The sequence below is a fragment of the Cnephaeus nilssonii genome (genome assembly GCF_951640355.1).
Source record: "Cnephaeus nilssonii genome assembly, chromosome: 19".
Classification (NCBI taxonomy): Eukaryota; Metazoa; Chordata; class Mammalia; order Chiroptera; family Vespertilionidae; genus Cnephaeus; species Cnephaeus nilssonii.
The window spans coordinates 25,166,775-25,193,893 of NC_137090.1; the positions used below are offsets into that span (position 1 = coordinate 25,166,775).

Here is a 27,119-nt window from a genome sequence, read left to right on the forward strand (position 1 = left end):
GTGACTTCAGACCTAAGCTCATCCTGATTGTCACAGGGCCCAGACACCCCAGGGGCCTCACTAACTGGGGTACTTGCCTTGACTCTTAAGCTGTCAGCAACAGGACACAGCTGCCACATGGTGTAAGGTCCCCACATATTAATCATAATTTGGTTTAGGTAGATGCCTTTAACTCTTTTTCCTGTTAAATTAAAAAGCACTCTGACCTCCTAGAACGAAGGGTCTCCCCTCTGGTCTGGAATAAACTCAAGCAAACTGGTTTCCTTTCAGACCTGGGCGAGTCTGGCTAGTCTATTAATAGCACGTTGTCGGGGAGGAGCAGGAACTACTAAGAAAATCCTCATCTATCTATCTGACTCTCTGTTTAGGGGAAAAAAAGGATGGAGGCGACTCAGAGGCAAAGGGTTCTGGGCTGCACACAATCATGTCTTGTAAGGAGCTGCCCGGTCCCTCCTCCCGGCAGGACAGAAACCTCAGACGAGGCAGGGCCCATACCTCCTCCAAAGTCAGAGACACCACATGTCATACCGACCCCACAATCACAACCAAGTGTAAAACCACTTACACATAACGTCAGAAACCAGGTATAGTGACAACCGTTGCTGTGCTAGGGATGGGTGACCTCTATAAAAAAATTCTCACCTTGTTATATTACTACATTTACAATTTAAGTTGAAATGAATTTTAAAAGCTCACAATATGAAAGTAAATGTTTGAAGAGGTAATGAATGCACATGGTACAAAAATGCAAAAGGTAAATGAGTATACAATAAGTTTCCCGCCTCTTTGTACCTGTGGTCACTTAATCCTCATCCACAGAAGCAAATGCTGTTTTTTATTTATGTATATTTGCAATCTATGTGTATATGTACATGCACATAAAACATACTCGAGGACTTACTGTTACACTTACTGACGTATGCCTCAGGCTAGCCCAATATCATCGTTCCTATTTATAGATGAGAAACCTGAGCCACAGAGAGGTAAAGCAACTGGCCAAGGTCACACAGCTATTAAGTCACAGAGCTTAGATTCAAGGTCCAGAGCGTGTGCCATTTCACTCTGACCAGTGTTGTGGGTATCCTTTCAGAAATAATTCTATGTACATGCAAGCAGATATTTTGTGTGTGAGGAGAGGGAAACATTATTTTTAAAGACTAGAGTCTTAAGAATTCAAACACAGGCTTTAGCTTACCTAAAGAGGTTACAACTGATGGTCTCCTTTAAGGGGGAAAGGAAAGAAGTAAGACCACTGGGCACTGACCACCTGCTGTGGGCACTTTGCCATCTGATTCACTAACTCCTCTGGAGCGGTGAGCCACTCCACAGTGAGCCACACGGGGTTCATGGGGAAGCGGGATGAAACCGAGTATGGCCAGCATGGAAGCCAACACTCTTTCGAGCACCTGGTGCTGACACACAGCTTCAGGTGAGCTGGCGTACGCCCCCTGACCCGCAAGGCTCAAAGCAGAGGCTCAGGTCCGGAGCTGCACAGTAACCTGGGCTTCTCCAGGAGCCTCCAGGCCCAGCAGGAGGCAGCCGACCCCCGCTTCTGGTTCCCCTGGGCTGCCCTGCGATGACCCCTAGAAGCACCGTGATGCTAAGAAAGGAGGTGCTTTAAATCAAGTCACCAAGCTGAAGGCTCTTTTCTCATCAGGCCTCCACACTATTCCCTCACTGAGATCTTAAAACATGTCATGGGAGTCAGAGCTTGGGCCTCTATGGGAACAGGGCCGAACAAAAGCCTCATTGTCCCTCTCGACAAAAAGTCACTTCTGGGTCAGTGAAGTTGCTGACCCCGGGCCCACTCCCTGCTCCCGTGGGCCACCGCCAGGAGCGGGGGCAGGAAGACCTATTCGCTCACCACCCTTTTGGTGCCAGAGCTTTTATTCCAAAGGAAAAAAGTTTAAGCTTTATACTTGTGCTAAAGAAACCACAGAGCTTCCAGGGTGCCAAGGTCCCCCGGGTTCACAAGCTCCTCTGGCACTGGGCACCCCTGTCCCCAGCCCCGTTGCTAGCGAGTTAAGGGTTTTGTAATCCTCCCCGTCTACGAAGCAAAGCAGGTGAAGAGAAACCAAGCTACTGTGTCGATTAATATCTCAAGAGAGAGCCGGAATGGGTGCTTCCGGAATTCGGTTAGCTCAGGGGGGAGGAAATTAAAGCGCATTCCTCGCTTTCCTGTCAGAAATAAAATCACGGTCTCAGATGGAAGCTGCCAGGGCGTATCTCCAGGAATCTTGAATGGCCCCCTCTACGTGTTTTCAAAGTCACATTCCCCTTCAACCCTGCCCTTTTAATTGGTTACTTGCGAGGTCATGTTTGCACCAATTTCTCGGGAAGGCTAATGGTGTTTATTTAACGAGAAATTAAAACGTGCAGACAGCTCCGGGCGCTGGTCTCTGAAAGATGGCTCAGGGTGGGGGCTGTGGCTCTTCACCCCCTCCCCTCCCTCACCCTCTATTGCTGCATATTCCTCATAGACTCCTTGTTTGTGATTCCGCAAACCCTAATCCCACCTTCCACTTCAGCACTTGAGGAGGAGCGGAGATGGGTCAGGTGACAGGCCAGGCCTTGAGGGGCATGCACTGGGCGCCAGGGGGCGGGCAAGGTTGCATGGCCTCTGGCAAAGCCTTGCAAGGGTGCACCCCTCAGGGTGGGTGCACAAGCACGCCCACCCCACTTACGCAGCCCTGACTTTAGAATGAGCCCAGGCGGAAGCACAGACCCTTGGCTTCTGAGAATCTAGTGGAGGTCAGAGGCTACTTACGCCACTGTGGGCCTTGTCGGTTCTTCCTCGTTCTAACCTACGCGTGCCCAACGTCACACTTGCACGTAACTGAATCCAGTAAAATCTCTCCAAGTGCCCTAAGGCAGCAATCAGTGCCCACATCACTGCCAGCCCCCTGCCTGCTGGTCTCTTCGGAGTGGACTAGGGGAGACTCAATGGTATTGAGTTCCTACCCCCACTCTGAGTCTGCCCTAGAGTCCTAGTTCACCAACATTTCTTACGTAGCTGCCCCGCACTGACCATGGCCCACTGAGCCAGATCTAGGCCTCCACTTGCAGTGAAGGGCCCCAGGGCATGGCGACGGCCGCACTGCACGAGGGACTGATGGGAAGCGCAGTACGTGAGACCTTGGCCGGTGTCTGGGGTCTCTGACAGACCAGCAGCTTTCTTGTCAACGGGCTTCCAATTCAGGTGCTGACTTGGATCAGTGCCAATAATGATCAGCTACTGGTTTCCAGGGGTGTCCAACAAACCCCTTACTTAACCCACATCTCAGACTTGGGGTGGAGTGCGACGGGAGCAACTAGCACAGGGATGAGCTGCAGATCTGAGAGGTGGGGATAATGCAAAGGGCACAAGTCCCCCCGGGGAAGGCAGACCCAGCAGCAAATCCTCCAGCCTTGGGAGCAGAATTTTATAAGATGCCCTCAGGTCACATCAGCACCAGTGTCATCACCACTGTGATTCCTCGAAACCCTAATCCCACTTTCTACTCCATCCAAGGACCCTTCCCACCCAAACTCCTTCTTCCATCCCACAATGTCACAGTTACAGGTTGCAGAGCCGCAAGCCTCATTCCCAGGAAAACAGTCAGAATGCTGGGATCACATTGGGAAAAACACGAATGCATTATCTTTAACATCCCACCCTACAAATGAAGCAATGCTGTTTTATTTTTAATTTAATTCAACACCTCTGTGAAACTCTTTATACATGCCCGCCCCCTGCCTTAGGAAATAGGCACCAAAGCACATACATCATTACAGTGATTCTTAATCATTTTAGTGTACATAAAAGAGTCGGTACGGGCTTCAGAGGTCAATTTCAAAAGTGAGTGTCTGGCAGGTAGTCAGGACATTAAGGGCTGTTTTTTCTCCATAGAAAAGCATTATCTTCTATCACAGTTTTGGCTCCATCTTACTGGCACCATTTTCATAAATAAACTGATTACACAAATTATGAAGGCTTTAAACTTCAGCCAGCTGCTTTTTGGGGCAGAGCCGTTGTAAGGTTCACGGGAGAAGCCAAGCTCAGTCCACTGCCCTGCGGTGGAGCCTGCAGAAAGCTCCTCCCACGGCCTGCATGGGCCCACCACGGTGCATTCCCAGCCCCCCTGGGAAAGGCCTGTCTGCAGGTCACAAAACCACTCTGGGGCTGAGGTCGGCACAGCGAGGGGCCCTGTGGGGACTGGACACCGTGTCTGAGCCGCGGTTCCTCTCCAAAGCCATTAGCATTGCACTTAATAAGCGACTGCTAACAGTTGGGAGAGGAGTCATCCATCACACTGATCTTTATTTTCTCTGGTGTATCCTGTTCCTTGCCTCTGGCCCTGTTCTAGAGCAAGCAGGCCTGCTGGGTAATGGAAGCCACAAGGAGGGAGAAGCCGCGACCCTTCTGTCTCACTCCCTCTCCAGCTGACTCTCGCCAGGCACCCCATAAGCTTCAGAGACACAGGCTCATTTTCCGTTGGGCCCCGACCACCCAGGCCTCCCCTGATGGGCCAGACATAGAGGCACTCAGTGGTGCAGGGTTCATGGTCCCCGAGCCCTGGGGCCAAGGGGAGGGACAGCTGAGGCTCCCCTGGAATGATGCCCATGGAGGGGGCTCCCTTCCCCCCTAAGGAGGTGAGTGTGAGATGTTATTTCAGCAGCCGGCTTCTCCACATCCCACGTTCTCAAACAGGGCTGACGTGGGGAGAGAGACCCGAACCACAGCCCCTCCCTCCCTCTGGGCTCAACCTCTCAGTCTCTGCCAACCAAAGAGGGAATTGGAAAGGACAGCAGCTTGTGGCTTCCTCCCTCCTGGCCCCTCCCCGCCAGCTCCACTCTGGGATCAATACCAATGCTGAATTCATGATCTTATCGGAGTTTTGCAAGGATAAAGCAACAAACTTCCCCCCATGATTAAATCCTGTGATGATCAGCCCAATATTTTCCAGACCACTTCCAATAACTTCTAGAGAGCAAATGAAATGACGGAGAAATCTGAAAGCTACCACCCTCCCTCTCCTGTAACAAAGGATCCCAGGGAAGCCAGGAAATAAGGTGGTGGGCGAGGCCGAGGAGCTCCCGCCCGGCTATAAGAACCTATTGGGCAATCCAAAACTTTGTGTGCCTCAGTTTCTCCATCTGGAAACGGAGGTGTACTGTAGTCCACAAAGAAGAGTGGGTGTGGAGAAGGACTAATAAATAGAAGGTGCTCAAGTCCTTAAAATCAGGAACTCCCCTGCTTAAACCACTGCCTAGCACGGTGCTGGGCTTCCATCTGACGAGAGTGGGACTCGGGCAGCTGGGTTCACCGATGACTGTCACAGAGACTCCACAGTGCGTGCGGGCACTGTGCCGAGTACTTGGTGCCTCGGTGCTCAGGAGGTGCTACTGTTTGACATGGCCTGGTTAACTCAGAACCCGCTAGACCACATGGTGTGTGCGGGAGGGGACCCAGTTCCCCCTTCAGGACCCATTGCTGGAGGAAGGCCCCAGCGGTCTGCCCCTCCCAGATTTCCTCAGGACAAGCCCAAGGTCACATCTGCATCCGGGTGGCCTGCATCCAACGACTGATGAACATGCAGGTACAAAGCCCGGCCCTCTCACCCCAGCTGGGGACAGCTGCCTTCAGAATTCCCCAGAGCATCCCAGGTGGGCTCCGCCCTCTGCCTGCTGCTCACCAGGGACACTCCTGCACCCTAATCCTCCTCTGGGGGGAACAGCCTACACCTGCTCACCTCCCTCCCCTAGTGAAGAAAATAAAAATAGAAAAAGGAATTTATCTTGGACAGTCTCTCAGATAGAAAGCTAAAGGCTGGAAGCATACATCCGGTCCTGAGCTCCTCCACCCCAGTGCCCAGGTTTCCAGAGCAGAAGCCTGAGGTGTTCAGAGGTTAGGGAAATACCCCCCACTACAATCAAGGGGCAGTGAGCTGTGAGTCAGCTGCTGCTCCATCTTCTTCCTGTTCCAGGGCAGGGGACACACGTCTGGTGGGCTCACTGTCTCCTGTCCCCTGAATCCTTTGCCATGGTGCCAGCAGGTCCAAGTGCAGATGTAATATGGGAACAGAAGAAACTGCTGTGCAGATGTAACGGAGGGCCACCTTCGTCCCTAAAGGACCAATAGGGAACGGGGGCAGGAGGGGGACGCTGTGGGGCGAGGAGGGGAAATTCTGCCCTGACCTCTGTCTCACAATGGCAGTGTGGCCAGCTGCACTCGACCAAGGCCAGGCCCGGGCCCTGGTAGTTTTCCCTGACAGCAGCCGCCACAGCTCCAAGGACACAGGTTTTCAGAATGCCTGGGGTGCAGGACGAGCCAACGCCCCAGGCTGCCCGGCAGGTCCGGTTAGAAGTTGGACGTGGGCTGAGCCAGTGCTGGGATGATCGGAGAGACTCATGGCTAGGGCTCTTTAAGAAGCCAGCCCGAGGCAGCACCAGCCTGGGAGGTGTCCTCGGTGTCTGCTGCTGCAGCATTTTCCACTTGATAAGATCATGGCAACCAGGAAACTGAGGAGGTGAAGGGAAGGTTGGGCAAGGTGGCTGCAGAGGATTTTATTTTCTTGTGCTTATCACCTGATTCCAAGTGCACATTCCATCAGGCCAGGGTTGGGCCCCCCTGGCTCCATCCACATAATTTGTTTCTTTCCTCCCCTAACTGCTCTGAATCACTGAAGTAGCGCCCCAGCTTCAGCCCTCAGTTCAAGGAGAAACTCCTCCTCAGCTGTTGAGGGGCTGGGAAAGGTGTAGGGGCCAAGCTCCCACCCACCCAGAGGAACGGGGGAGCAGGCTTCCGCAGCGTGCCAGGGCCTTCCTGGTGAAACTTCTAGGCGCACCTCCCCTCCTGCCTCTCTTCTCCCGCCCTAGCAGCATCAGGCTGGGCCCCACCGATGCATTCATGGGTGGGCGATCTGTGCATTCACACACAGCCCCCCCTGTTCAGATGGGCTCCATTTTGGGTTGCATGCTTTGCTGTCATCTTGAAATTCTTAATAAATGTTGATTAAGACACCCCACCTGTCATTTTGTTCTGGCTCCAGTAGCCATGTAAGGGGGGTCTTGCATCTCCCACGGGAATTGGAAACTCTGGCAGGGCAGAAGGAGGCCAGGCAGGTCCATGCATGCTCCAGGGCCTCTGCCCACCCCCTACCCGCCCATGCCCACCGGAAGTCTGTCTTGGGAGGGCCTGCTCTGAGCACTGGGCCATGGAATGGGGCTTCCTCCACTGCACAACAGGAAACGCCTCCCTCACCCAGTCACAGAGGGACCGCTCCCCCATCGCTGCACCCAGGGATGCCCACAGCAGGAGTTAGAAGAAAGAGAGAACATTTCCTGGCCCCCAGGAGCCCGATGTCCTGAGTTTCTGGCCACTGGGAGTCACCGCACTCCTCAGAGGACAAAGCTCTTTCCCTGCACATCTTTGAGGGTGAAATGAGAGGACTGATCATCTCCTCCAGCCCAGGGCCTGACCCAGAGCAGAAGATTAAAAATACCTTTTCATTCATTGACATTCAAAGAAGAACGACAACAATACTGCCTGGAAGCCGCTGGGGAATCTTCCAGGATTACAAATTCTAACACTGAACACTAGATAGTGCCACGTTCAAGGGGCCTCGCCCACTCTGGATGTAAACACATAAAAACATTCTTAACAAACCCATCCCCATGTGAAGACAACAGAGAAAGAAGGGAATTTGTTTTGTTTTTAATATATTTTATTGATTTTTTACAGAGAAGAAGGGAAGGGAATAGAGAGTTAGAAACATCGATGAGAGAGAGACATCGATCAGCTGCCTCCTGCACACTCCCTACTGGGGATGTGCCCACAACCAAGGTACATGCCCTTGACCGGAATCGAACCTGGGACCCTTGAGTCCACAGGCCGATGCTCTATCCACTGAGCCAAACCGGTTAGGGCGAAAGAGAGGAATTTGAAAGCAGCTGTCCGAGGTGTGAGTGTCTGCTCTGACCTTGGGAGTGGCAGTTACCCCCTGAGCTTTGGTTATCTCAACAAAATGGAGATGATGATAATATAAGAAGAAGAGCTAACATTTAGGCACAGTTGACAATGAACAATACCTTAGGAAGTACTAGTATCATCCCCATTTTACAGATGAGTAAACTGAGGCATGAAGAAGTTAAGTGACTTTCCCAACATGACAGCCACCCGCCTGTGGCTGCTGTGAAGATGTAAAGAGACAATGCACGCGGAAGCCACGCAGACAGATGCAGCGTGGATGCTGCTGCAGGATAACTGCCCTGCTCATCACTGTCCCTCTCTCGCTCTCACTCCTGAGCAATGCAGGGGACAGAGGCAGACATTTTCACCTGTAAGCTCTTCTTTTCTCTCCTTGCCTCCCCTGACTCCTCGCCCCCCACGCCTCCCCAGTTCTTCCCAACATACATGCCGTTGACACCCCAGTTTTCTGCCCAATTTTCCATTTTCCCTTTTGAGGTCGCTGCAGATGATGCATGAGAGGCCGACTACCCGGTGCACTCAGGACACCGTCGCCTGCTCCCGCCCCTGCCAGCGACGATTCCCACTCCTTCCTCCCTTTCACTCAGCCTGCCTGCTCAGAACAGGAGACAGACCGTCAGAGCTGGGTAACTGCTTCTAATCACAGGTGACAGCAAGAGTGTAAACAACACAAGAAACATCTAAATGCAATCCAAGTGGCAAGGAAACACCGCTCACTCACTCCAGCTCCTCTCACGAACGCCGCTTCCTGCTTCCTGCCACCGCCCCTTCGGAAGCTCTGCTCATTAACGCCCTGTTAATAGGAATCTTGCCCTATTAATAGAAACCAACCACCCCCCCACCCCTCCACCCGACACCGGAACCGAACGCTGAACCATAACCTTTGACCCTACTTCCTCTGGGGTGGATTTTTTAGCTCATGTTCTTTTGGGGGAAATGGGAGGTCAGAGACCCCTTTGAGAATCTGTCCAAAGCTTGGGGGGGACTCTCCCAAGAAAAGCGCAAACATCAAGCATTCTGTGTGCTGTTCCCAGGCTCGCAGACCCCAGGTGGAGACCCATTTCCAGAGCCGTGGGTGGGGCAGTGAGAGCACAAGAGGAAATGCAAGCGCAGCTGCACTCCGGACGCTCCCGAGGTACAGGGCACCTCCTGGTCTGTGCGGCTCCCACATCGCACCAGCCTGCAAGGCTTTTCTCCCTCTTTTGGCTCCTTAGATTGACAGTGTGCTCTAAACCACCTCCTCCAATGCAAATTGGAAACTCAATTGAGTAATTACTGTGAATGATTTCCACTAGGATCACTCAGTGCTGAGGTTCCGCGAGGACTGAGCAAGCCAGGATGAGAGAGGTATGTCTGAACGACGTGGGGTGTGGCTGCAAATGCAGTGACAGCGCCCGAGCCAAAAGGAACTGGTTGTCTGAACTGTCTAGTATCTGGCCTCTTTGTCGCCCTCCATTCATACTGATCTTCAACAGATGGTCAACTCCATCTGCTTCATTCTGGAATAGTCAGTGTACCTTCTGTCTGTGGGACTGAGGTGAGAGGGGCAACCTTCATACACTGGGGGTCTTACCTCTGTGCCTGTTGGTGGTCTTATCGAACATCAGCATTGCATCCTCCACCTGCAAAACAAATACAGAACAGAGCTGCTTTAGGAATTTTAACAAAATACACAAAATATTCTATAGGGGGCGTTCCATGATAGAAGTCCTAGTTGCTCATTAAACACTATTTGCAAATACAAAAACTTAGAAAAAAGATCACTTGTCTTTTAGTCTTTCCACTTAGCACAACCACGTGTTGGGCAGCGGGCTCTGAGCCTGGAGCGACTTCCGTGTGTGCTTGTGGTTAGAAAGGACTGAGCACTGTTCACAGGAGCTCGAAGGCTCACAAATGGACTTGGGGCCTGAGCTAAGCTGGCTGAGAAAAGAAATTATAGGTTATTCATTCCTTACTCCTCCCAGACTATAGTCTCTGATGGGGGGGAAGACACTGGGTAAAGCAATAAAACCAGGTTTAAAATGGTGCCTCCAGACAAATCAAATCCATTTTTCCAGACGCTATCAAATATAATAGGGGAAAAAGCAAAGTCAGGGTAAGAATGGAAGAGGGGGGTAGGCAAGCCAGACATAAACCTCGGAGGGACTGGCCTCACTTAAAAATCTCTTCTGGAGTCAGGGCCCCGTTTTGTTGCTAAGCAACCGAGCCAGCACAAACAGGCTCCTGGGGCCTTCTCCTTCTGGTCCCCATTTCTGAAGTCAGTCACTGGGAGGAAAATGGCCTTGCATGGTGAGTGCTCCTCCAGCAGGGAGCCGCCCTCTCTCTCTGGGCATCAGGCTGATGGGGGTAGGGGATGCTAGTTGGAGACGGGGCGCCTTCAGCAGACCCCTCCCGGGCCAGAGACTCCATAAGCCTCCCAGGCGCCTGCTGAGGCCACACACAACACAGCGTCTGCCTCCCGAGCACCACTCAAGCAAAACCACCAGAAGACCAACTGGTTTGTTTGTACACAGAGTAGTCACACTTGAGCATATGGTGTTGCAGATTCAGACCCTGGGCCTCCATTAGAATTCCAATGCCTGGGGTGCGGGTGGGTGGGAGGGAGGCCTGCTGGGTATCGCACAGGTAAACGTGACATCTGTTTCCCACCCATCTCCGTATTTTCTAAGATGTTTGCCAAGTCCTTATTTTGAGCTAAAAATGCCTAACAGTAAGAAAAACAGCCTTCCTTCTATGTTGGCCATGTTTTGGTACTGAAACTCAGATCCCCTTAGGAAATAAATATTTTGAATTTTTACAATAATATATTTTCAAACCCCCTTTTCAACAGTACGTAATTGGCTCCCTCTTTTTCTTTCTAAGTCTGGGCATTTTCTGACGCTGCCCTCCAACGTTCGCTCAGCCTGGTGAGCGAGGGGGAGGAGCTGTGTACATTTTTTAGGGCAACCATTGTTGGAACGAATAGAGCTCTTTCCTCTGTAGTCCAGCTGGACAATGGGACTGGCAAAGACGCCTGAATAGATAAAGTGTCAGGGCGAGAGAAAAATTCTATTAACACTTTACAAAATACAACATCTAAGAAATAGCTAGAGAGGAAAGAGAAAGGGGGTTAAAATCAATCTGGATAAGCCCCGGTGCTTGGGGGAGAGAAAACTTTTCAGCGATTGCAAAACACATTAATTCAGAGAAGCCATCAATGCGATGGAAATCTGGCAGAACAGCAAGAGCTGAAACGGGAAGAATTTGAATATACAAAGACTGACTGAATAGAGTGAAAAGCACGGCCTCTCATACGGGGCTGTTCTCACGGTTCTGTGTGAATCAAACAGAAGTGCTTGTGTGCTTCTCCTCCGTCCCGGGGAATGAGGGGCACAGTCAAGGTAACTGGTATCCAATCCAGGAGCCTGCAAGCTGATACCTCTGTGTGTCTGATGTCTTTGTCTGTCTATCTGTCTGTCTGTCTGTCTCTCTCTCAGACACACACACACACACACACACACACACACGCGCGCGCGCGAAACCCAGGTAGACCAGCTGGCTGTGCAGCCACCACTTCAGCATGCAGACCAGGCATTTCAGGTGCTGGACGAACACAGAGCTGTGTGGGGCTGGACACAGGTTCTTCTGACCTCAGGTCACTAACCCTTACCCTTGTGAAATGCATCCTCAAGGGACACCACTCTCCTTCTCAAGGTCAGCACTGCGATTTCTTTTGGGCTGACAGTGCCCTCCCCTGCCTTACAGGTTTCTTTGTACTAGAGATGGGGGCCCACAGGCCTCGCAGTCCCGGGGATCCCTGGAGAGAGCGAGAAGGAGAGGAGGTATCTGAACCTCAGCATATTTTGTCCCACATCCTGGCACATGCCCAGTCTGTTTTGAGAGAAGAAACTTGTTCCGACCTTGAGATGTGCCTTCTGACAACGTAAGGCAGGCTGGAAACGCAGCCCTGACATTCTAGGAGGTGGTGCATCTAAGCGAACGACAAAGCAGGAGAAAGTAACTTGGATGTGAGATGTCTGAGGACAGCCAACTTTGTCTGAACACCAGGGTGTCCTGAACACATATTTCTGTCACATCCTCCGAGGTGTGCACCATGCACACACCACATCTGAGGGTCAACAGCGGGAGCTATAATGTTAGCTCTATGGCCCCGGGTTGGGGCAGGGTTTCTCAAACTCCATCCACCTCAGAATTGCCTGGAGGGCTTGTGAAAACACGGACCCCCAGCGTGTCTGATTCCGCGCATTTGCATTTCTAACAAGCTCCCTGGCAGTGCTGGTGCCGTGCCTGGCCTGTGGACCACTTTCTGGGTGCTACTCTAGGGATGAGAAACAAGAGCAAAGGTCAAAGACCCTGGGCAGAGCCGCTCCTCCTCTTTGCATACACTCGGCGCTCGATACAGGAAACAAATTTCTCTTCCGGGGGCAAGAGATGCACTTCAGTCTGGCAGTAGCTCTCCCCTTTGTTCCCCGTCTCTTGGATGTTTATAGTCCACAATCCTGAAAATGACGATGGGAAAGCACGATGGAAAAGAAGACAAGAAGAGGGACTTCTTGGCAACCAATGCAGGAAAAATTCGGATTCCACCAGGACCCTTCTAACAGATAAACCAGCTAATGTCTGCATCACTCAGCCAACTCAACCTTGATTGGAAAACCTAGCTAATGTTAACTTTACTTATTAATTTCATGCATCAGATATTTATTAGGCACTCACTGTTTGCAGAGCTTCAGCCTAAGTACAAAGAAGAGGCAAATTATATGGGTCCCTGGTGGGGGGGTTGCGCTAATGGCCTCACACCCTTTACCCTGTAATTTTGCAGTTCCTCTCCCCAAAGAAGCTGAGTCTATCTCCTTAGCCCATGTATCTGAACTTGACTTGTTATGGTCAATAAAGTGAGGTGGAGAGAATGGTATTCCCAGCCTTCAGAGGGTTTGCCTGTTTCGGCTTGTTCTCTCTTGCACCTCCGCCATCCCCACGAGAAGGGCGTGCCCAGGCTGGCCCTCTGGAGGGTGAGAGACACGTGGAGCATGGCCAAGTCCCCTCAGTTGCCCCAGCTGAGGCCTGCCTAGCTGACAGCTAGTCAACCCCAAAATGTGCAAGCAAGCCCAGCCACGATCAGGAGAACCACTCCCTGTGGACTCTAGACACGTGAAATAAACAGCTATTGTCTGCTGCTGAGGTTTTTGTGGCTGTTTGTTACACAGCACTCTTATAGCAACTGGTAACTCGAACATGGCCCCTGTTCTTAAAAAAAAAAAAGTTTTTAAGATACACAGGCAGTTTCAGTAATTCTAGACAATGAACAAAGGCAAGAAAAGAGGTGGCAGGAGATACAATGCAGAAAACAGGCTGAGTCATAAACTCTCAGGTTCCACAAAGCGAGTGGAACACAGGTAGTAGGGTGTGCAGGGACCACTTCTAAATCTCACCCCAGCAGCCAGGGTGGAGGCCGAGATCCCAGAAGCACCAAGAGAAATTGGCAACATGCTCCTCACTAAATGAGCACCATGAAAATCAGCAATAATTAGCACTCAAGTCAGTGGGTGATGCCTCTCTAATCCTAATTCATTTAATGAATGAGCAAACCCTCTCTATAATGAGTCAAAAGATTTATTGTGAGCCAGACATCCTTGCTGGGTGATTTTAGAAGCAGCCAGATGGTGCTGACCGCATCCAGAGGTGAGACTGTAGCCAGCTCCTGTGCTAACTGAAGAGGAAACCTTTCAAGTCACAAAGCAAAGAAGCTCCCGAAAGGAGAGATCAAAACTTCTGTTTGTCGAGTCGGATGGCCAAAGGCTGGGACCCTAGAATGTACCCCCAGACTGTTGCTTCTCCTGCCTGCGGTTTTGGCTCCCCAACGACATATTAAGTGAATGATGTTGATTCGGGAACAAAGAAAACTTGTTCCTAGGAGGCGGCAAAATGTGAGAGTTGCTGGTAATAACTCAGCAGGTGCTGGGAGGCAGCGGAGCGGCAGTGCCGGTTGCACAAAGCCATGGGCAGGACCCAGGATCTACTTCCATCTCCATGGATCTCACTGAGGACAAGTCACCTCCCATCTCTGTCTTTCAGTTTCTCATCTGTGAACGGAGGGAATTGTATGAGGTGGTCACCTAAGATCCATTCGCAGAGACTCTCTACCTGGAATGCTAACACGGACCGCAGAGCCGGCTGGGACATCTGGGAGCATGAAATTCACCACCAGTCCTCTGCAAACTCTCCGCTCTGTGAGGATGTCCCAGAGCTTTGCTGTGGCCAGCATACCCTGAGAAATTTCCTACTCCTCTTGGGATACAAATACAGACACCCACACACCATACATATCAAGAACCCAGCAGGAAATGGCACTTCAAATGATCCTTAAATTATCTGGCCAGACATGAGGAGGGAGAGGGAAGAAAAAAATAAGAAATGTGGCTCTTCAAACTCCCCCAGAACAAATGCCCTTGAATTTCGCTTCCTGCTCCCACTCAAACGCTTCAAGTGTTAGTTTAAATAAATGCTTGTAAATGTAATACCACAATACTATAGCGTGGGACTTCACAGGCCGCATTATGCTCCATAAACTCAAGGCACTAAACTCACAAGAGTGGAGACTTGTATATAGGAGGCCGCCTGCCGAGGACAGAGGAGCTGACGTCTGTGCTGGACACAGAGGCGGCCTCATCCCCGGGCTGCCTCAGGCTAGGATGGCGCTGTTCTCCACTTCTCCCCAACCAGTCTGGACAGAGACAAAACACACCTGCCCCAAGGTCCAGAAATGGTGTCTAGTTTATAGAAAAGAGACTGGTCAGTAAGCTCCAGCCACCAAAGCGTGAGGTTGGTCTCTGTAATCACCGCCCAATGGGAAGAATGAAGAACAGGAAGGCGACGGGGAAATCCCATGAGCTCACAGTGAAGTCTAGATAAGTGGTTGTCAACCTGGACTGCTCACCGGGATCACTGAGGAACTTTTAATAGCCCTGCTGCCGAGGCTCCACCCCACCTGTTAAAGAGCACTCTGGAGTGGGGAGCCCAGCAGGGGAGCGGTTAAAGCTCCCCCGGGATTCCAGGGTGCAGCCCAGGCTGAGAACCCCTGTTCTCAATGGCTGAATACAGCTGAGTTGAGCCTTAACCCAGCAGATATATGTGAAGATGGGCCCTGAACAGAAGGGTATTACGGGGGCCTTTGGCTGCCTACAGATGGACTCTTTATCCCCTGCCGGAAGTCAGGAACAGCCAGGCTCTTTGCCACATGCTGCTTTCAGGGGATTCGCCTCACCTCGTCTTGGTCTTAGGATAAGAGAATCACAGTTCTGTTCTGAAAGAAGCTCAGAAACTGAATACAGGACTTTAAGAAGACATAACAGACTCGCTGCTTTCCTCTCACCACCACCAGTACTTTCACATATATTATTATCGTTTTGGTCCTCACAACAACCCCAGGTTCTTGTTCTCTGAGCCTCAGTTTCCTCACTAGCGCTGGCAGGGGCTGGGCCCAGGACGCAGCTGCTGGTCTCCTGAGTCCAAATCTCACCTGGCCAGCCCTTGCCTGCCTGCCCCATCTCTGTGCATCTACCGCAGGGAGACTGCAGCATGGAGCCACCCTCAACCGGTTAGGCACTTGGTTGCTTTATTCAAAAACTTCTAGTTTGCATCCACCTGGAAGTGCATCTTATTTTAACTCATGCCCATGCCTTTAATTGAATAACAAGAGAAACAGTCCACTCAGTTTCTTTTCCTAAGCTCCCCTTTTAGTGTAGTAAAATACATATAACAAATATTACCATTCTTTAGTATACAGTTTGGAGCGCTAAGTACATTTTCCTAAACTCTTCACAGAAGGCCAGAAACACCCCCTCCTCCCCCATTGGCAAGACTCTTCTTTACTAATCCTATTTTTTTCTACTTTTACTTTAAAAAAAAATTATTGTGGGGGTCATTCCTTTTCCCTATTTAACTTAAAACAAATAAACACCTGTGTCCACCAGACAGCAGTTAAGAGTTGACAAGTGGACACTTGTCCATGGGAGTTGAGAGGTTGGGGTCTCTAAACTTTATCCTGTTGATTCAGAAGGCAAAGCCTCCTGCTCAGAGATCCTGAGTCCACAAGCAAATATCAGATTCTAAGTTATGAAATACTCGTGCCCCTGAAATGATTATAATAGCCACCACTCACTGGAGCTTAACAGGCAATTTGCAAAAAGCTCATTTAATTATCACAATAGCTCTGAGGTAGATATTATCACATCCTTGTACAGGGTGGGGCAGGGTAGGTTTATAGCTGGGAGTACATGAAACACAGAGTTTATTCTTGTATCATTATTTATTAACTAGTGGCCCTGCACACAAATCTGTGCACAAGTAGCTCGCTGCCACTTGCCTCAACTGGCCGCCCCGCCCACCGCCGTTTGTAGCTCTCCGCTGCTCATAGCTCGCTGCTCCGCCCTCCTGTAGCTCTCTGCTGCAGGTAGCTTGCTGCCCCACCCTCCTGCTGATAGGTCATTACTGTCATGGTGTAACGACCATTCGCATATTACCTCTTTATTATATAGAATTATTGCATAATTTTCCATTCCAACTGCGAACCTACTTTTGCCTCACTCTGTGTAGGTGAGAAAATTGGGGCTCACTGCGGTTGACTTGCTTAGGACATGCAGTACCTGGTGGAGTCGAGATTTAAAACTAGATAAATCCCTCCGTCTTTCTACTGGTCTCCCTTAACTGTCTTCTACTTTTTTGAATCCCTAGGGCTTAGCATAGTACCATTACTCTAGATCCGTGGTCGGCAAACTGCGGCTCGTGAGCCACATGCGGCTCTTTGGCCCCTTGAGTGTGGCTCTTCCACAAAATACCATGGCCTAGGCGAGTCTATTTTGAAAAAGTGGCGTTAGAAGAAGTTTAAGTTTAAAAAATTTGGCTCTCAAAAGAAATTTCAATCGTTGTACTGTTGATATTTGGCTCTGTTGACTAATGAGTTTGCCGACCACTGCTCTAGATCAAGTATGTCAAACTCTTGGCCAGCGGGCCCCATGCCTCATTTAAGGAAACAAAGCATGCGGCCCGCTGGCTGTGAGTTTGACATGCTTGCTGTAGATAGTCAGTTGGAGCTTGGGCGAGTCTCTCCCATTGGCCAAGATGGCTCAAAAGGAGGGTCTTGCACTGAGCGTGCCAAAGCTAGAAAAATAATTGGATAGAAATAAAAGCCATCCCTTCCCTATCCCTGTTAGAATGGTGGGCTTGAGCAGGAAGAGAGAGTGGTCTTTGAGACAGGAGCCCGCCATTCTTCCAGGTCATGTGGCTTCTGAATAAAGCCTCTTTCCTTTTGCACCAGCACCTGCCTCACAAGTTCTGCTTTTGAGGTGTCAGGCAGTCAAACCACTGTTGTTGTTTTTTGTTTGGTTACAGTGTCATTGTCTCCTAAATGAATCAATCAACAAACACTGTCTTAAAACCCTATCAAAAAGTTAAGAGAGGTGATGGGATAACAAAGGAGAGAGTGATAGGCTCAGAAGTGGGAATGATTAGAAAGGCAAAGTGAAAAGAAAAACAGAGGGGGACGTTTCCTTTTACAAAGGTGAACTCTAAAAGCCCAGAGGTCACTTGGCCGCTGCATGGTCACAGAGCAAGCTGGCGGCAGAGCTGGAACTAGCAGAGGGGTCCCAGGACTGTCCAGGGCTTGGCTCGTGCAAGCCCCTCTGGGCACGAGTACTGAGAGTGTGAGTGTGTTCCCTCCCTGGAATCTCTAGCAAGTGGTGGCTAGTGAGTGCTCAAGGCACAAAATACAGACAGTGCTCTCTCAGAGTCAGCTCAGCAGCACATGCACAGATATATGTGCACACACACAGTCCATGCAGTTGAGCAGGGAGCACACCCAATACAGTTCATCTTCCCACTGCAAATGAGTCATACCAAGGGACAGCCACTAGCAGAACCAGCACATCTTTGGGGGAGCAGTCCCAGGAGGCCCCGCCTCAAAACTGAGCAAGGGAAGTGAGAGTCTGCCTGGGCAAATGGCAGGGGGGTAGGAGCTCCCTTCTGTCTGAGCTGGCAAAGCCCGGGACCCCAAGAGAGGGGCCTGGGCACGAACTGATGGAGGAGAAGCAGTTGGTTCCAGCAGGCTTGACAGCTGTCACACGGAAATGGCATCTGGCCTAACGGCCTATTGTGTGAGGCGTCTTCGAGTGGCGGCTGCTATGCTCTGGAAACCCATGGCCTGTTTACAGCACTGGTTGTGAGCACATGCGTGCGTGCATGCGTGCATGCATGCAAGTGTGTGCACAGGCTGCCAAATGCTCCTTTCTTCCCCCCTCCAGCCTCTCTCCATCAGGCCTTACCTACCATGAAAAAGGCCCAAACCTGCCAGCTCCAGAGGAGACAGGCGAATCATTAGTGGAGCGCTGATGTGCCGTAACACTCTCTTGCATTCCCATTAAACAAATACTAAACTGCTAATTGCCAAAATAGATCTCTACGACTCTGACCGAACAGGGGGAGGGTTTATAATTACCAAGTGTGAAAATGCACAGCCTGTAAATAACCACCTCATCTGTCCTAATACAGGCTGATATTGATGGGCATGAAATAAACATCAGGACCAAATGGAAAAATCATCCGCATCTCCTGTGGCCAATGCAATCTCGAATGGTGACAAGCGTAGCTACAGCCAAAAGCCTGGGGAGGGGAGAGGGGTTTTGTAGGCTTGGAAAGTCTAGGTTCCAATCCTGATTTCAATCCCGTGGGCCATTTGCATCTACTTCCTGCCTGGAGAATGGGGCGGATTGGGGGCATGACATGACGATGGGACAGAGGGCTTCTCTGCACCTTGGAAAGCCCAGGGCCTTGAGGAAAGGAAGCTTGTGGGTGCACGACCCTCTGGGTGAACCTCTGCCTGGGCCCCTTGACCAGAATGGCCAGTGAGGATGGGGAATGAGTGAGAGAGCGAGCTTCGCCAAGGTGACACATTTATTCATTAAGCCAATACCGGTTAAGAATCCCTGTCCAACAGAGTTGGTTGCAGAGCACAGATGAAAACAATTCAGGTTCAGAATGACCCTTGGACTTTCCGACACCCTTGTGCCAGGGAGGATCCCTATTCCCCCCCTGTCTCCCGGCTCTGGGACGGAAGTAGACTGGTCCAGCAGATTCCAGAGCCCTGCCTCTCTCCCTGACTGCACCAGGGGAGGAAGGAGGTGATGTGAAGAGGTCACAGGGACCTCCAGAACCCCAGGCCCTTCCCTCCGCACCAGCCTGTGATGCTGAGGAATTCAGCCCCGTGGTGGAATGAATGTTGGGAACTGGACGAGAGGAGGTTCCATTAGTCCCAGAAACTCAGACTCCGGAGTTAGAAGTGACTCTCAGTGGAGGAATCCCTTCTCCAGGGGCTCCTCTGAACTCTTTCTGGAGCTTCAAAAATTCAGTGTCTCCACCCCACCCCCTTGATCCAGCTGCTCAGGCCTGACTTCAGCAGAAGCAGCACTGAGATGCCTGAAATAGTAGCGTCCTCGGATCTGAAGCCCCATTTTGGCACACGGCTGAATCCTGTGAGCTGCGTGGTGTCAGGCACCCGAATCAGAGCACCAAGCACCACCCGCCCCAGAGCTTCTTAACGGGGCTCGATGGCATCTGAAGAAACACCTGCTCCTTCCCTGTAAGGCAGCCTGAGGGCCGATCTCCTCGGCCCCCTGGTCCCTAACGTCACCCCCAGGGCCCTGGGTCAAAGACCCCACAGGTGCTCTAGTTCATGTCCTGACTCAAAGACCTTATCAAATATCAGCAGAATGAAGGAAGGTCTGAACCACCAAACTATTTTAAAGGAATCCTGCTTTGTTACTTTTAAATTCCCAAAGCATCTTCCAAAATGCTGCTGAGAATGAAGTTCAAGTGCAGCAACAGGCTACAGGATTCGGCCACCTGGCAAAGTTACTTTGCGTTCAGAGAGATCATCAAATATCTGAGCTGGAAAGAAGCAAAAAGCTGTAAGTCCAGCTCACTTGTTCTGCAGAGGAGCAAGCTGCCTCTCCGAGATTCCATGGCTCCAGGTAAGGCCCCAGTGGGGAAGTAAAAGGAGCCTGGGCTCATATCCCACCCACACACAGTCTTGGGCAAGGCTTTCCAGAGCGGCGAAGGCGAAGTCTCTTGTGTGTAAAAGGTGTGATGATCACGATTAACCTTCCCCTCAACCTCAAGAGGAATTACACACAGGAAGGCACTTGCTATGGCCAGCACACAGCACACACAGGCGCGGTACCTTGCTGTATGTACTGTGCTGTAATGAGGCGTATGCAAATCACCCAGACTTCACAGAGGATGGGGAAAGGAAGAACACCCTAGAGTGGAACTCTCCTCGCAACAGAAAGAAACAAACCACTCCAGGCACACAACTTGAATGCATCCCGAGGGAATTACGCTGACAGGAAAACGTCAGTCTCAAAGGCTATTCTATACTGTAGGATTCCATTTCTAAAACATTCTCGAAATGACAAAATTATAGGGATGGAGAACAGATTAGTGGTTGCCAGGGACTGGGGCGGGGGAAGGAGGTGGCTATTGCATAAGGAGTTTCTTTTCGGGGACAGAACAGTTCTTGTCCTGACTGTGGCGATGGTCACCAGAGACTACACAAGCAATACGATTTCAGAGAACCGTGCACATGCGAGCGTGCACGCTCACACACAAGTGCCTGTTAGAGGTCATGGCCTACCAGCACCAATTCCCTGGTTCCTACAGTGTGCTAAGATTATGGGAGATATTATCATCATAGGAAACTGGGTGAAGGGTACACAAGAGTTCTTTGTACTGTTTTTACAACTTTTTGTGAGTCCGACACTATTGAAAAACAAAAATTTATAATAAAAAAATTTTAAAAACCACAAGGGGGCTCATTATTTCAAGAAACCCAGTAGCAATCAGTTTATAATGCCAATAACTGTGCGTTCATTTCTCTTGATTTGGATACAGTGCACATAAATAAGTGTCTTTCTCCAGTAGACAGACACATCCTTTACCTGTGTCTCATACCTGGCACGGGCATATCACGCTCTGAAATACTATTTTATCATCACATGAGTATCTGTCTGTGTTGGCAGTTGCCCACCCGTCTCATTGTCTTGCCTGGTCCTCAGGAAATTTGATAGCTCGGCAAACCTGCACTGGAGTCACTAATACATAAATGAGTGCACAGTAAGTGTTCATTGATTTTCAGAAAGATTTTGCAGGATAAAGAAAAAAACTCCAGCTACAAAAGACCTCAAATCCAGTGATTTCCAACTTTCTTTTTTAAGCCACCAAGGCCTCCCTCTTTCGTTTAATTTTTGAAACAGAGATGTTATGCTTTGAGATATTTCCTACATCAAACACATCGTACTTACTACTACTTCTGAAGCATGGAAATGTATCTGTCAAGACTTTTCATAATTGTAAAATTGGGGTTCCTGACAGTAGGGGTGACTGGGGCAGAGTGAGTTGGGGTACTCTGTCTAAAGCAAGCACACCTGGACATTTTAGTTGGCTCTCATGCTGTTTGGGTGGGGCAACCATGATGGCTAATAGATTTTTTAAGCCTTTTTTTTTTTTTTAATCCTCACCTGAGGATATTTTTTCCATTGATTTCTGGAGAGAGTGGAAGAGAGGGAGGAGGGGGAGAGAGAGAGAAACATTGACATGAGAGAGACACATGAACTGGTTGCCTCCCACATGCACCCCTACTGGCGCTGGGAAACCTGCAATACAGGTACATGCCCTTGACCAGGAATCGAACCCATGACCCTTCAGTCCTCAGGCTGACACTCTAACCACTGAGCAAAACTGGCCAGGGCTTTTTTCAAGCATTGAAGTCAACCTGAATACCCCACATTCCTTCTGTTGACCCCAGGTTGGAAACCATCTCACCTGCTCCTAATGTCCAAATAATGGCTCAGATGTCTGTAAATGAGTATTGACAGGAAAACCAACCCGTGTATGTAATCCCCAAGCTACACAACTCTCTAAAGGGGAAGAAAGAAGGGAGAGAGGAAAAACCCTCATCTACCCTTAAAAATAAAGGTACCATTTCAAGCTGCTTCAAGACCCAACAAGCATGTTTTTCTTTCACTTATTTCTACATCAACACTCTGACGGATAAAGATCTTTCTCATTTCAAGAGCTGTCAATTTGCTTTAGTGCTATGTTTTTCATCTGTTTGCGGTAAAGAGGAATTACAAAGCAGGCAAATGAAATAATGCACTGCAATCTAACATATTTTGGCAATTCAAATTGGGGCCAGGGAGAAAGGAAATTAAACAAGGATGACGGGCTACAAAGCACACCTGCGTTGCACCCCACAGGCCCCACCCCTGCCTTCCCGCCACTCGCTAACTTTATGATTTGATGAAGTCTTCAGTTCTGTGCTGAAAAGTGCATTATTTGCTGCACCCTAATTTTTTAGAAATCATTTATACAAGTTGCAAAACTCATACAATATTTTGCTTTCTGAAGCAGAAAAACTTCTTAGCTGCTGGTAAGCTGTCAGGTGTTGTTACTTTAAATACCCCTGTGAAACAGCGCACAAGCCAGCAGCCCTTTTCCGTAGATTCATTACTACCCCTCTCCATGTAAATTAACAAAGACAAATGCTCGCCACACACCAGACTGTGAGAAGTCCTTACCCCATATCAAGACTAAGGGTTCCATGACAACAGAACTTAAATAAGAGGGGACCTCAGCCTCCTCCTCTCACGGGTCCTCCTCTGCCAGTGATGGTGCCCATGAAGATTTTGGGCTAATTCATTTCCGTTTCTTTTTGTTTTTAATTAAACTGCCCCTCAACTACACAGACCAGTTATGTTTTTTCCTCTTTAGCTCCAGGGCTGGGATTTCTGAGAAAATGACAACATTTCTAGGGCCATGATGCCCCGGCAGACCTCAGGTGCTGTGTGGCACGCAGGTACCTGACCTTGGCCATCAGCGGTGAACCACAAGGAGTTGGCCAGAGGTTGGGGAGCCCAGGAGACAAGGCCCCTTTGAGATACTGGAGTAAGGAGGATCCCCCTCCCCTGGACCTCCCTGGCCACTAACCACCACCACCAGCAATCTGAAGTTGAATGGTACGTGTGAGAGTGGGCCTGTGTGTGGTACTCTTTTGCAGAATCCTGTAGGGAGCGGCTATAGGGTTAAGCCTTGGACTGACCTGTGGCCGAGCCACATACAAGTCCCAGCTTGGAGGGCAGAGCCCTCCTAGCACAATTAAGCTTGACCTTATAGTCCTCCCTTGTTCCTAGGTAGCTAATGTTCCTAGGTAGCTAAAGGTGCAGCAAGTGCTGCCAAAACAAGGCTTGAGTAACGAAATAGATTTGAAACTCGCAAGAACATTGTAAACATGTTGACCACTCCCCTTGCTTTGCTTCGTGTGGTCTGACTATAAAATAAGGCTTCCGTTTATAGGCTGGGTCACTGTTTGCTCATCCAGGCAGTGATCCACCTCGTCCCAACAGTATTCTCTCATCTGTCTTCTTTAATCCTTCACTGCCCCTCCTCAGGTTCACCCCTGGCCGTGCTGGACGCGGTTCAGAATCCCATCTGCTTGTGGACACTATCCTCCTGCCAACAACACATGTGTCCACACTCAGTGTTTACCGGGCACCGGGACAGGGATCCCAGCTCTGCTGATGAAACAGCTCAGCGGTACTGAAGAGCAGGAAAGCGCTGGAGACAGACTCCCTGGGCACAGACTCTGGCTCTACCACTCACTAGCTGTGCAACCTTAGGCAGGTTACACCACCTTTCTGTGCCTCCGTTACTTCGCCTCTAAGTACCGATTTCATAGTGCTGTTATAAGCATTCAAAAGTTAATTCATGTGCAGCATTCCGGCACACACGAAGAGCTAAATAGCTGTCATCCATTATTATCATCACCTCAGTGAGCTGGTCAGGAGAAATGCCTAACGCTGTTCATTGTACCCGAGGCTCTGCCTATTTCCGCTGTTAGCATGATGGCGCCAAGTGAAATTAAAGCTGGGGGAGAGGCCGGCTTGACCTGAGCAAGCAGTACCAGGATGAAAGGACGTGCTTGAGCTGGCCACCTTCCCTAACATCACAACGTGCATGGAAAACCAGCGAGAGGGACAGACAGACAAGCTTGTGCTAGAGGGGGGTGGCTCCTGCTGCTTGCAACCAAGTCTTCACTACTCTTTTGCTTCTGAGTCCTGTGGTGAGCAAATAAACTCACTGAGCCTCTGACCCCCTGGACCTAAATCTGAAGCCCAATGCTAGGGACGGTCCTTCGGGGCCATCCTACACAGAAGGGTTCAGTCTATACCTGAAGAGGCTGCGTTAGCCAGGTATCAACCGGCGGCAAGAGAGTCACGGCCTAATCTTCCATCTTAGGCCAGTTACAGCCCTACCAACGGGGCTGGATGATCTCCTTTCCTTTAGCAAATGGGCAGGCCCTGGCTTGGAAGGAAATAACTTGGTCACAGGCAAAATTCTGTCATTCATTCATTTTAAAAAATCATTCAAACCACCCATATTTACTAAATGTCTATCATATGAGGGACAAAGATTCTAAAATAGGGAAGGTTTGGTTCCTGCTCACGAAGCCCCGGGGGACAGACATGGCCACCTCACCGTATGTGACAAGTTCTCCAAGAGGTGTAGCCCCCTGCAGCGCACACACAGACATTCTGGAGTCTTTCGTCATTCATTCATGCCCTCGGGGGCTCTGAAAACTCACAGCAAAAATAACACTAATTCGTCCAAAGGAAATAGATGGTTTGTCATGGATATCGCCCCAGATCTAGAGCAACAGGTCTGTGGTGATACCTAAGCCAAGGGAGCAGGGCCGCCATCAGTGAGGGCCTGGCCCATGTGAGCCACAGAAGGGCTGGGCCTCCATCCTGAACATGTGGTCTGGATTTTCAGAAAGGAACTGAAGGGCCAAGATGTGGAAGCAACACAAGCAGCTCATCAATAGATGAGTGGATAAAAACGCTGTGGTGCATTTACACAATGGAATACTACTCGGCCATAAAAAAGAAGTAAATCTTACCTTTTAAGACAGCATGGCTAGACCTAGAGGGTGTTATGCTAAGTGAAATAAGGCAGTCAGAGAAAGACAAATACCTTATGATTTTACTTATATGTGGAATCTAAAGAACAAAATAAACAAATAAACAATAAAAACAGACTCATAGATACAGAGAACAGATTGACAGCTGGCAGAGGGAAGGGGGGCTGTGGGGCTGGGTGAAGGAATTAAGAATAGGAATTGGTAGTTATAGAATAGTCACAGAGATGTAAAGTACAACATGGGGGACATTGCCAATAATATTGTAATAACTACATATGGGGCCAGGTGGGTACTTGAAATATCGGGGACCACTGACTGCTCTGTCTCAAGAACACAGCTCCTTCAGCGCCCCGCCGGCCAGGTGCCGGCCTTTCTCACAGGACGGCAGCCGTGCCCTGGTCTCCCAGGTTCTAGCCACCCCTCACTGGTGCTGCTGGGCTCATTAGCATATCTGCAGGGGTTGCACTCTTGTTTCCCATGGCAGCAAACCTTTCCATTCCTATTGAGGACCCTGAACTTTACCCTCAGAGGGATTTTTCCATTCATCACTTCAAAATAAGAGTTCCACTTTATTAGTCACTCATGGAGCAAATGGGTTGATTTTCCTGGGGCAGGATGAGGAAGGATAGGCTGTCTGTGCAGATATCTCCACTTCTGTGCACCCTGGGGGTGGGGGGTCGGGGTGTCCATACAGGCAGGGGCAGCAGGTGACGGGGCAGTGCCGGTAGAGTGTGGCCCAATCAATGTGTGCGGGTGGTGGTGGACTCCCGATCAATGCAGAACTGTGTGCCCAACAGGGGGATAGGGTGCGAGGATGCAGGAGGCTCCAGGTGCTCCCAATACAGTCACTGCTAACCTGCAGCAGGACCTAAAAGCTCAATTTCTGCTACCCATGTGCCCAGAGCTAGATCATCACTAACTCATAAATGACCCTGGCCCTTATCTTGCGTCTGCTGGCTTGTTTGATGCCTAATGCACAACAAGGATTAAATAAAATACAACCTGTCTTGTTGCTTGTCAAACGCACACACCAGGATGGATACCAAATGGTCACTGTCCCCTTCCAAGAACTTCCATGAAAGGCCCTGTCGTTACCGACTAAGACTTCAAATGTGTTTTTATTAGAATGGGGGGTGGGGTAGGGAGGGCGGGATTCCCTTCTAGTCAGTTCCCAAGTCAGGCAAGACAACTAGTCTTATTATTTTATAGTCCTGCTGCATTCTGGTCCAAAAACAGCATAATCAATCTTGGCCACAAGTCACTTGGAACTAAGTCCAGTGATGGTTTCCAAAAATCACATCCACTTTCAAAGGCCAAAGATTTATCACCAGCGAGGATATTCAGAAGAAAATGCCAGAGTTTGACTATGAGTTCACAGGGAAAGCTTTGAAAACGCTCAGAGCAGAGGCGAGATCTTTGGAATAAGTACACAGACTCCCACTTTGAAGAGGACACATTGCATTTGTAGGAAAAGGCTCTGGTCTTAATGCTCCTAGTCATTGTGGGGAGGGCACAGGGGAGGGAGAAAGAAAGGTGGTGGGGGGAGGAAGAGAGACAGAGAAAGCAGAGGGAGACACTCACCGACAGAGAGAAATACAGACAGACAGGGGAGACAGGCAGAGAGACTAAGACTGATTCATCATAAAAGAAGCTTGGGGGTGAGATAAAAAGAAGAGAAATAAGAAAGGATTTTGCATAGCCTAATACCAAATGAATTATGGATTCGACTGTAGGAAAACATTCACCATTTCAATGCACCATATTAGCATCCTCAGGAGGCTGGCGAGGCTGGGCCGGGCCCACGCTTGCTTGAAAATCACTGCACAGATCGCCCTTTGCCCCGGCACACACCACTCCATGCGTTTCTTAGCTGTCAGAAATCTGCCTTCCCTTGCCCAGCCCCCTAGGCTGACCCTTGTGTCCCTGAACCTATACAAGGAGGGTAAGGGAAGGTTTTCCATCAACGGGCATGAAAAACAAGCTCCAGTCTTGCTCAACTCTAATCAGACAGGCTGAACCCCTCCAGATGTGCAGACAGCTGGGGAAAGCATGGCAGAGCCCTCCATCCACACCCCCGGGCCAGGAGAAGACCTCTTCTTGCAGACTGACTGGTCCTCGGGGACA

At 50.0% G+C, this 27,119-nt stretch overlaps 1 protein-coding gene across 4 annotated transcripts in view; it reads right to left on the bottom strand.

Annotated features, from left to right (window-relative positions):
* The window catches only part of MSI2 (musashi RNA binding protein 2), a 360,515-nt gene that overhangs the window by 116,894 nt on the left and 216,502 nt on the right, over positions 1 to 27,119 (bottom strand). For all 4 annotated transcript variants that reach the window (XM_079797212.1, XM_079797211.1, XM_079797213.1 and 1 more), the window contains exon 7: positions 9,543 to 9,591. In XM_079797212.1, the coding sequence (XP_079653338.1) occupies positions 9,543 to 9,591 (49 nt within the window). The remainder of the gene's footprint in view (positions 1 to 9,542; positions 9,592 to 27,119) is intronic.